This window comes from Pseudorasbora parva, chromosome 17 (genome assembly GCF_024679245.1).
Source record: "Pseudorasbora parva isolate DD20220531a chromosome 17, ASM2467924v1, whole genome shotgun sequence".
Classification (NCBI taxonomy): Eukaryota; Metazoa; Chordata; class Actinopteri; order Cypriniformes; family Gobionidae; genus Pseudorasbora; species Pseudorasbora parva.
This window is the reverse complement of record NC_090188.1, coordinates 28,627,822-28,639,967: the sequence shown is the minus strand read 5'-3', so window position 1 is coordinate 28,639,967 and position 12,146 is coordinate 28,627,822. Positions and strand designations below refer to the sequence as shown.

General features: G+C 36.3%; 1 protein-coding gene across 1 annotated transcript in view; it reads left to right on the top strand.

Annotated features, from left to right (window-relative positions):
• The first annotated feature begins 280 nt into the window (after positions 1-280).
• Positions 281-12,146, top strand: part of syt16 (synaptotagmin XVI) — a 32,647-nt gene continuing 20,781 nt past the window's right edge. Inside the window, exons 1-2 of the mRNA XM_067421788.1 lie at positions 281-524; positions 8,773-8,949. Of these exons, the coding sequence (XP_067277889.1) occupies positions 512-524; positions 8,773-8,949 (190 nt within the window). The 5' untranslated portion in view covers positions 281-511. The remainder of the gene's footprint in view (positions 525-8,772; positions 8,950-12,146) is intronic.

Below are 12,146 nucleotides of genomic sequence, written 5' to 3'. Positions count from 1 at the left end.
TCATCGTAGTCTTACAATTTGGATTTTTTATTGTAAAAAGACAAATTCCACCTGTAAAGGCTAGAAAAAGTTTAAGGTTTAATGTGATTTTCATAAAACAAAAAGAAAGAAAGAAAGAAAGAAATAACCCCTGATACATGGCTATATGTGGCTGCAGTTAGAGAAACACCTATTAATATATGTAGAACTGCGAATATGACATTATTGATACATAATCGAGCATAATGAAGGTTCTTGAGGTCATTGGCGCAGAGTAGCGAGCGCGCAGCGCGTTCTTGTCCAGATGCCCGCGTGCCCGTATGCGCTCTCGCTCGCGAAGCAACGAATACCGGTGGGCTTTTCCGCCGTCGCCGCCAATAGGTTTCTGAGACAGACGGGATGATACGTGCAGTCGGACTGGTTATCTTCGCCAAACCTCTTTGATTCCTCGATGCGTTATACTTATGAAGATATATCAATCGATATTGATCGACAGGGCGGGTGATTGCCGCGGGATCATTGCTACGCGACCATGGCATCAGATAGTAAGTATCGCGTGGCTTTAAACGATATTATAAAGCGAATTGATTTCTGATTTAATATCGTCATAAACACTATCAGTTTGTTTATTGAAGCTCCTTGGCTGATTTTGCTGCAGCAGGGATGAGCCATGGGTTGTCCCAGCATCATTATCATCATTCATATCATAGCCTATAACGTTAGTGTTCTTCTCCTCTACTGTAGTTGACATTATAACAACTGACATTTCATTCAGACGATCATAAACTCGGGCCGAGAATTTCATGCCATGTTTTATATAATCCATGTTCTGGCTTTTGATAGTGTTGCTGCTGTTTCCTCACCTGCTGCTTGAGCATTGCCTTGAATGAGTTTTAAAGAATTTAATGGTTAAAATGTTGTCAAGAGGGTTGGAATTTTTATTCATTTTTTAATTATTTTTAATTTTATTGTTTTACATCTGTTTAGAATAGATAGGTTTATGAGGTGTAACCAAACCTGTCAGTATTTGAGGATTGAGAAACAATCAATTTTATTTAATTTGGTAACACTTTACAATAAGGTTTAATTTGTTGACATTAGCATGCACTAGCTAACATGAACTTACAATGAGCAATAGCAATAGCCTACATTTGATACAGTATTTATTTATTCATCTTTGATAATGTTAGTTAAACATAAGGTAAAAAAAATACATTTGGTTTTATTGGTAAAAAAAATAACCCACATTAATATATGCTGTAGAAGTATTGTTCATTCTTATTGTTCATGTTAACTAAAGTAGTATGTTAACTAATGAAACCTTTATCTTTTATTTTATACATGTTCTGACAGAAATCCACACATCACACTTATAACCATTTGAAGGTTGTACAGGTTTGAAGAAGCTTCTTTTTTCAAGACTTTACACTGTTGAATATCTCCAATTGAAGAATCACATATCAATGTTAAATAAATGTTCATAAGCCTTTCGAAAAAAAGTTTAATTTTAGTTTTGCTGAAAGCCCTTCATGCTCCAAATCAACTTTGTTTTACATCTCTAATGGCAAATGCAGGTTGCAGGACCAACATACTCAATAGTTCAGTTAATAAATCATTAAAAGGCATCTACAATGAAATGCAGCAGTTTATTTTGCAGAAGGGGTGATCCCAGCCACACATGGGGAATATTTAACAAGAGTATTCTGCTCTCCATGCTAAAATTCCAATATCATTATAATATTATAATAGATTCTGGTTAATAATGCACACACAATAAATTAAAGCCTTGCTTCATACATTCACACTAAAAAACTACACAAAAGCATTATTTTGTTGTAAATAAAACTCAGATTAGTATGTTTTACAAGAAAATACTCCTTCAGAATGTCACATTTAATTCAATGTGTTACCTGCCATTTCTTTGGAATTGTGAGATTTTCAATGTATAATGAAGATGGATTTTAACATTTGAACTGTGTATTCAGTATAAGGGTATTCATTATTTATAATCAGGTCAGGGCAGGTGTTGTACATTTTTGTGTTTTGTAGGCTAGTAATTTTATACAATATATAAGTTTTAGTTTCTATTGGTCAAAAACAAGAGTTTCATAATGTTTCCATTTTTTCCAACTTTTACTTTTAACATTTGGCCTTACTTACCTTATAATGAATTTAAAATCTGATGTTTAAGGAGGTTACTTTTTTTATTATTTTAGATAATAACTTCCCCATGTTGTATTGCCATTGTTTTCTTAGACAAATATTTTAAGACATAGGCTAAATGACACGATTTCTGGGAAATGGCCCCTTTATTTGGACAAAGAAATATGGGTATTGACAAAAATTTGACTGTTCGATTAAATTTTTAATCACAAGCTTCACTGTAAAAAAAAAATTCTGCCTTAAATTAAGTACAATCAAATTGGATATGTAATTTCGACTTAAATCATTTAATTTCAACTTTAATCTTGAAAAAAAGTTGAAAATTGAAATGTAAAAACATGTTGTCATAACTTATTTGTCATATAATTTTGTACAGTGTTGCGATTTGATTTAGATTCTTACTTACTGCCCATAATGCCTCTGGCTGATTCAGATTCAGTAGCGATTAAATTTAATAAATATCAGGGACAGTACATGGCAAATGTTCTCAAGCAAACAAAAAAAAATTCTCAACTAAAGGGTACTGCAGTTGGTACTACATTACTGTACAACTGAAGGTTGAAAGGAACTGATTTGTAGATAAACATTTAAATTACACAAATCAATATGTTTTACCCGGCCAATTATAACGTTCCTGGAAGCCCACCAGCAGTGCGCATTTTGCATGTCTCCTCAATTAAACACACCTGATTCAGGTGATCAGCTCATTAGCAGTGGGTGACTCCAAACCCTGATGTGGGTGTGTCAGACAATGGAAACATGTGCACTGTTGGTGGGCCCCCAGGGACGTGGTCGGGAACCACTGCTCTAGTAGTTATCAGCTATATATTATGCCAGTAGAACAAGTTCTGGTGTGTGTTAGGTTTATCCAACTGTCCTTTATTTATTGAGTGATTCATTCTCATTTACCCGTGTCTCGGTTCCCCAGCTCTGTCTTTATTAGTGTGTGACTGTGAGAGACAGAGTGATTTTATGATCTCAGGTGGTGTGTGTGTTTTGAAGGAGGAGACAGAAAATCATTAATCTCCAAATATCAAACATTCTGGAAGAGATAAGGACATTTAAGGGGTTTGTGTGTGTGTTTAGTGTGAGGACGTTAGAAAGAGACCCTACCTGCATATTTACACAAACACATCTGAATGCTCCAGCATAAAATATACATATTTTACAGTGACCTGGGTAAGGGAGAATTTTTAATCTTCATAGTGTCTCAGTGACCTACTTCCTGACTCATCTGTGATTCAGGCTCTGGAAGTTTTGAAAGGAACTTGTGTTTGTAAATTAATTATTGTGAGTGAGCTTTGTGCCCCGTTATGTGTACTGTTTAGTCATGGAATTAATTTATGCTATATTTGCCATATGCTAATAATATGCTGATTTGGCACTCAAGAAATATTTCTTATTATTATGACAGTTTTTCAGGATTTTTCATTGAAATACATTTTTTAATGAAATATTTTGTAACCTTGTACATATCTTTAATATCCCTTTTGATAATTTTAATGCATTCTTGCTGAATGAATTAAGGGTTAGGATTCAGATATGGGTTTACTTTATATATGCATATATTTGTGTCCAAGTGCATTATTTCCTTTTAAAATAATTTGATAAATTCATGACATCACTTTATTCTTTAAAACCTATTTAGTTTGAATTAGTTTTTAGTACATTGAAATAACAACTGAACAGACTATGAAAACTATGAAATTTAAAATTATATCATAATTTTTATAAATGTCAGTAGTTTTAAAGCAATTTGTCATATAGCAATTTGTATCTCGTATGTCAGGGTGGCAAACATCCTTTATTATGAATTGGCATGGTAACTACATTTGACTAACTTGATAATGCATCATCCAGAGGACCCCAACTTATCTGAATGGCAGAGTGAAAAGGTTTGTAGATCTCTCTTAAATACTGGTAAAAACTCAATACTGGTTCAACTTTTAAGTCTGTGTAGGTTGATTCACTTTCCATGTCAGTTGGTACAACTACAGTGTACACATTGGGTTGTGTATATATATATATATATATATATATATTGTTTTAACAAATTGTTCACGACTCAAAAATATGTATAGGCCTACACAGACCAGGCACAACATTATGAACATCCCATTATGGTCCTCCTTTTGCTGCCAAAACAGCCCCGACTCATCGAGATATGGACTCCACTAGACGTCTAAAGGTGTGACGTGGTATCAGGGACCAATATGTTAGCAGCAGATCATTTAAGTCCTGTAAGTTTTGAGGTGGGGCCTCCATGGATCAGACTTTTTTGTTCAGCACATCCCAAAGATGTTTGACTTGACTGAGATCTGGGGAATTTGGAGGCCTTTGAACTTGTTTGGCTCCTCTAGCCATTTTTGCTTTGTGGCAGGGTGCGTTATCCTGCTGAAAGAGGCCACAGCCACCAGAGAATACCGTTTCCATGAAAGGGTGTACATGGTCTGTACACCCTTAAACAATGCTTGGGTAGGTGGTACATAACATCCACATGGATGGAAGGACCCAAGGTTTCATAGCAGAACATTGCCAAATGCATCACACTGCCTCTGCCGGCTTGCCTTCTTCTCTTTGGTGCCATGTGTTCCCCAAGTAAGCAACGCACAAACACCCGGCCATCCACATGATGTAAACGAAAATTCATCAGAGCTGGCCACCTTCTTCCATTGTTCCATGGTCCAGTTCTGATTTTCACATTTGTGTCGCTGTTGGCACTTTCGAGAGTGGACAGGTCAGCATGGGCACCCTGACTGGTCTCCGGCCCCATACGCAACAAACTGCGACACACTGTGTATTCTGACCTTTCTATCAGAACCAGCATTAAGCCATTTACAGTAGCTTGTCTGTTTAATCGGACCACACAGGCCATCCTTCGCTCCACACGTTCATCAATGAGCTTTGGTCACCCATGACTCTGTCTGTCACCAGTTCACCACTGTTCCTTCCTTGGACTATTTTTGATAGATACTGACCACTGAGGAACACCCCACAAGAGCTGCAGTTTTGGAGATGCTTTGACCCAGTCGTCTAGCCATCTCAATTTGGCCCTTATCAAACTTGCTCAAATCCTTATGCTTGCCCATTTTTTCTGCTAACACATTAACTTTGTGGACAAAATATTCACTTGCTGCCTGTCATATCCCACCTGTCAGTGTGATTCACTTTATCTGTTTTTATCTGTCATAATGTTATGCCTGATCGTTGTATATACTTTGAAATTCATAATATAATTATATTTTGAGATTCTTGGTGGTAAGAACGCATTTAAAAGTTTATCATCTTGATCTGGCAGGATTCTTAAAGTGATAGTTCACCCAAAAATGAAGATGTAGGTGTGTTTGTTTCTTCAGTAGAACACAAATTAAGATTTTTAACTCCGACCGTTGCTACTATAATGCATGTCAATGGGGTCTAATTAGAATTAGACCCCATTGACATGTATTATACGAGCAAAAGTTGGAGTTAAAAATCTTAATTTGTGTTCTACTGAAGAAACAAACACACCTACATCTTGGATGCCCTGGGGGTAAGCAGATAAACATCACATTTTAATTTTTGGGTGAACTATACCTTTACATAATAACAACACATTTTTTTTTCTGTTTTGAGAAAAAATAAAATCTATTTATTTGTGTCTGTTTCCTGTAAAACTGATACATTTACTTGAAAAGCCAAATGTTGCAAGTTAATACTTGCACTGAAATTTATATTAAAGTTGTTTTTCCCCAGGCATAAATTTAACAGCATTTGCTGCGCTTCATGTTTTTATAAAGGAAAACAATTTGCCAATAAGCTTGGTAAGAGTATGCTTGGCATGTGAACTGAAGTGTTGTGACGCATATTTTTTCTATCAGTGCTAACTTTGTTGTACTCGGGGAAAACTACCCACAAAGGGAATTTAGATTTTGGGTCTATAATAAATAAAATAGTTTGCATTCATGTTTAGAGTATAATTAGATTTAGGGCCTATAATAAATAAAATAGTTTGCATTCATGTTTAGAGTATAATGAATTTAGGGAGAGAACACTTTAGCAGTCAGTTGTCAGGAAGGGTGTTAGAGCCCGACAGGAAGTTTCCTGAAACCATGGAGAGAGACAGCATCCTGTAGGCTACCAATTAACTAATGGCATGCGCTTAATGTTGGCTTGAAGGCTTTTGTCAAGCACATTCAAAAATGTGTCTTGGTGGAGTTTTTTTGTGTTTTGTTTTTTACATTATTCTTCTTCCATATCTTATCAGATAAGATATCAGATGTGGAATGTGTGTGCATTTTACTGTCCTTTAACTTGTGAATTTTGCGGTCATGTGGTCTGTTACAGGATGCAATTAATAAAAATCGCCAGTAGATGGAGATGTTTGACTATTTTAATTTTAACAGTTTGCTATTCCTGAAAGGGTTAGATTCTTTTTTTTCTTTTTTTTCGTCTCCCCATCTTTTTTTCTGTCTGGTTTAGCAAGTAATTTTAAGTCACTTCACACTGAGTGTGAAAGAGTAAAAAAAATTCACATTTCACATTTCTTGGGTAATAATAATTATATGTAGAGCTCATATGAACTCTGTGTACCTAAGAACAGGAAATCCATGGCAACATGAAACCGTCTGTGTTTATGTGAACAAAGCCATGCACAAATCACTCCTCACAGAATGCTTGAGTTGTTTCCAAGGAAACCATCCTGCTCATGCACAGTATAGAGGTCCATGTGGGTGTGTGTGAATGTGTGTTTCTGTGCTCACAAGGTCGGTGTGTTCTTGCTGGCACATGTAGAAGAGGGCAGAGAGTATGGTCAAGTGTTTGGATAAGAAATTCACAGCGGTATGCATGTAATCTCGCTTGAATCTTAAAGAGATGAACCAGATTTCATTTACTGGCCCATATGTTGTTCCAAACCTCTGTGATCGACTTTCTCTTTTAAAACACGGAAGATGATGTTGTGAAAAATGTTCATGCTGCTCATTTCTATATAATGAAAGTGGGTGGAAATGTTCTTTTTCTTGTTTTTATGACGTGACTCCCATCTGCTTCTGTTTATTTCACACTGGTCTGACTGAGTGGTAGTTGTGTTCTTCGCAGCGACAACTGTGACTGTGTAACCGGCTGCTTGTGTTTGTGTGTGTAGGTGCAGATTATATGGTTTAGTACAATAGTGTTCAGCTTCATCCTTTTAGTCAACACACTCAGGAGAGCCTGCCCTCTCAGAAATATTTGCTCTTATGCAACTTAACGGTCCATTTTACACATGAAGTGTTTACTTCAAAGCGCCTTTACTGAATATGAGGCCATGGTTTCTTTCTGTCTCCTCCAGGCAGAGATTAGTCCTAAAGTAGGCTTGTCATCATATTCCCTGAAAACCCTTTAAAACTGTGAGCAATGATAAAATTCATAATAGTCAGTCATTTCTTCTCATAGAAATCTGGAAAAACATTTAAAGATTCATTTACATCACTTTTATAGCCCTTCATAATTATAAGGGGAATCTTGTCTAGGAAGGCCCCTGTGTTTTAGGACATTTTTGATGTTTGAATGTTACTTTTATAGTTTTATCTATCTTTAAGTCAGTTAGAAAGAATGATTTACCATGGCCAGTGACACAAATTAGTTGTAACGTTTGGTGGACATTAAAGATGCAGAAGAGTAGATCCAATTGCAGTTCTTATTAAGGGTTTGTTTACACTTGTAGTTTGGTTTGATTGGTTCTTCTTCACTGCGTATGACGTCATCACGTCGAAAAGGTCACATCCGTGGCATAGGTGGAAGTACTGACCCAGTGCTGAAAAACTATCTCATTTTCTCCTCCTACTTTAAAGTTGTCTGACATCATTGAGATTTCCATTTCAAATAAATACTGTCCTTTTGAAATTTCTACAAATATTAAGCAGCACAACTGTTTTTAACACTGATAATAATCAGAAATGTTTCTTGAACATTAAATCAGCATGTTAGAATGATTTCTGAAGGCTCATGTGACAGAAAACTGGAGGAATGATGCTGGAAATAGAGCTTTGCCATCACAAAGCTACTACATTATTGTAATATTTTAGCACATTACTTTTGTTTTCTGTGCCACTCAACAAGTGAACATAACAACCTTCTTTTCTGATCCCCAACCAATGGTAGTATATCTTAACAACAATATATTTAGCTAATAAATAGATAAATACATTTTTTTTAATGAAATGTATTTGTAAGTTAAGTAATCAGACAAATATACTAGTTTACTTTTCTTTGGTAAGCACAGTGGCAGATAAAGATGAACACATGGCTGACATTATTGGCTAAAAAAGATGTATGTGCAAAGACATCATTAACCTCACAGTTTATTCTAGGAACTGTGAAATTGCAAGGTCTTCTGGGTCATTTGTGTTACTAGCAGTTTTATGACAGTATGTTTAAACATGTTAAACAACATTAAATCCACTCTATAACATTATTATGGCGGCTACATTCACCTGTGAGTGGGTTAGCTTTGGGTATGTTGTGAGAACTAAATGTTCCCAAAATGAAACGGCTTAAATAACCAAAGAAAAAAAGATAATTTCAGAATGCAGAAAGGTTTTGGTTTAAGGTTAGGGGATAGAAAATATCATTCTGATCAGTGTATCTGTATCTCTACTCCCTCACCAGTCACTCCTGAGGCGGTGGGTTTCCTGTCGGCTGTGGGCATCTTTGTCGTATTGCTGGCCATACTCTTTCTCTTCATCAATAAGAAGCTTTGTTTCGCTCGTGTTGGAGGTCTGCCCTGCCTTGAGCAGTACAGCCGGCGCAAACGAAGGGACCGTGCTGGAATTCACCAAGGGCTGGGTGAGTAATATTGTTCAGACAAACAGTATTTGCGGACTCCTATTTTGTAAAATATTAACTCAAACTTGCATGAAACAAAAGTTGCCATAGTTTTTTTTCTTCCCTATTGTGAAGTATATCTCAGTAAAACTAGCCAGGCCTTACCAAACTCTCGTACATTTAATTTGTACTGGCCACTCTCCATTGACAAGCGTCAACTTCCTTGAAGGCGGGTGCTCTGTTGAAGTTTAAAGCCAATTCCTGTGTTTACTCTTTGGACCGGTTAAAATTTGACCATAGAAAATCAGAGAATATACAGCAACCCTAGACGGAGCACTGAAGGAAAATTAAAATTGAGTCGAAGTACGTAGGAGGACGGAGCCAGGCTAGAGTAAAACAGCTTCTCGAAGAAAAAAAAAAGTTATTTTGGATTAGAGATTAGATTTTGATTAAAGATTAGAAGGGCATATAAATAAAAAAGTTTTTTTATTAAAGGTGCACTATGTAGGATTTTTGCAGTAAAATAAATATCCAAATAACACCAGCACAATGTTATATATTTTGTTCAGTTGAGTTCTTACAATATCCCAAATGTTTCCAACTATTTGTAAATTGTGAGAAAATTGCTATTTTTAACCAATGACCTGAGACGTCTGAGGGGGTCGCCTGTCAATTGCGTTATATCTGCGTTACCCTCGGTTTCCTCAGTTACCCTCGTTTTTTTTTATTTGGCAGAAACGCTTTACTCTCACTGCAGTGTGCAACAAGTGTCACAGCAGCCGCAGAGCGAATGCACAGAGTAACATCATAACATCATTTTAAGTGTGCTCTATGGGTTGTTCCATTCCCTATTCAATCCAGGCAAACATGCTATACATATGAGTAAACTCTGCACCACACACACACACACACACACACACACACACACACACACACACACACACACACACACACACACACACACACACACACACTAATCCTACCCCTAAACCTACACATGACAGAAACCTTGCTGCATTTTTTGAATGTCAAAAAAACCGTATGTACTTTAGTATGTTAGTAAGTTAGTGTGTTTTTAAGCCATTTGGTTTGAGGACACAGGAAGTTTACATTGTAATGCCCATGTCATTATACACACACTCACACACGCTACACAGTCAGTATATCAGCTGGGTGTTGGAGGAAGTTCTGGTGTGCTATTTCAAAAGCAGCTCCTTTAGTAAATATTCAGTCAGTCTGTCCTGCGAGATGTCATGAGTCTAGATAAATGCAATGCGTTCAGGTGCCCCTGAGCTGGTTTGACTGGAGGTTTGTTATGTGTAGAAAGTTTATGAGGTGCAGGAGCTCTAAATGGATTAATTGATTGTATTTTGAGGAAGCTGTCCTGGTAAGTGTTTGTACTAGGCTCAAGTTTAAGATTTTTAAAATGTATGGGTATTTAACTGTGCATGCTAGTTTTCCATATTTTTGTACATTTTTGATTACCTTAGCAATCATCTAACTTTTACTTAAAGTTAAGCTAGTAACTCTTAATGATAAGGTTCCATTTGTTAACTATATTAGTTAATATGAACTAACAATGAAACATCAACTTGTATCTCAATGAACTACAAACACGATTCCAAAAAAGTTGGGACACTGTACAAATTGTGAATAAAAACAGGTTGCAATGATATGGAAATTTCAGATTTCAATATTTTATTCTGAATACAACATAGATAACATATTACATGTTTAAACTGAGAAAAAATGTAATTTTAAGGGAAAAATAAGTTGCATCATGGCATTAAAACATCAACAACAAAAAAAATTGGACAAGGCCATGTTAACACTGTGTGGCATCCCCTCGTCTGCAAATGTTGCTCAAGTTTAGGAATGTTGTCCCATTCTTGTCTAATACAGGCTTCTAGTTGCTCAACTGTCTTAGGTCTTCTTTGTCGCATCTTCCTCTTTATGATGCGCTAAATGTTTTCTATGGGTAAAAGATCTGGACTGCAGGGTGGCCATTTCAGTGCGTTTTGGAAAGAGCCTCAAAACCAGTGTAGAAAATAGCCTATTACTTATTAGTTATGATGTTTTTGAATATAAAAACCATGCGAACGTCATAAACTGACCTCAGACAACAGTATAAAAAAATTCAAAAGCCAGTTCATGACACGTTTAATAAAGATGAATAAATACTGTAACAAATGTATTGCTTGTTGTATGTTAATGCGTAAAATAAGGATAACTAATAAGACCATATTGTACAGTTACTGTTAATCTTTAAAAACAAAAATTACTTTGTAACACTGTTAAAATACATGACTTGTAGCATTTAAAATGAAAGATTTTAGTTTAGTGTTTTTTATTAGTATTTAGAAAAATAATCTGAAAGGATTTTAATATCACCCAATTATTGGTTATTGTTCATTAATAACAACAACAACAACAACAATAATAATAATAATAATAATTTTAATACCATTTAAAACAGGTCAGGTAGCTGATTGTAGTTAACTTTTAATTAAATTGTTCTTGTGACGTTTGTCTGCTCTGCTTTGGCAGTTAGTTGCATGATAGAAGTAAATATGTTGTATTGATTTTGTTTTAAAACAGTAACAACATGAGGGAATTTACTGGGTCTGAAAATAGGCCTGTTTTTGAGCTGTTTTCGGAAGTGTTCTGAACATTATGGAAAACATTTTGAAATCTGATGGAATGGCAGAAATTCCTCAGGAAGGTATCCCAGCATTCTCTTCATGGCTCGCTCAGATTTCAGACGCTTTCTCCAGTGGCTTCCGCCGCCTTGGCCAAAACGAAGCTGTTGACACTGAGGTCTCAGTGAAAGATGAGAGTTCAGAAGTGGAGCAGAACTTGAGGCTTGTTCATGGATCTGGAGTGGATGTGTCCTCTGTGGATCCACAGGAAACGCTGGTGCTGCGAGGTCAGGACGGCAGGTTTGATTATGCCCCTTATGTAGAACGTCTGACTCCCATCAGCGAGCACACAGATGAGCTGGAGAGCAGGAGTCTGCAGGCGTCACGCTCATCTGATGCTGGTAAGATGTGTGTTAACAGGTGTTTAAGCGGATTGGTCTGTTTCTTGGTCCATTATTTGTTAAATCTGCTGTCCTTTTAGTTAGTTTAGGCATCACTGGTGGATCTGTTCTTGTCACAAACGGGTGATATGCTTACTGTATAAGTTGTTGTTACCCCTTTCACTTTGTTAACTCTTCA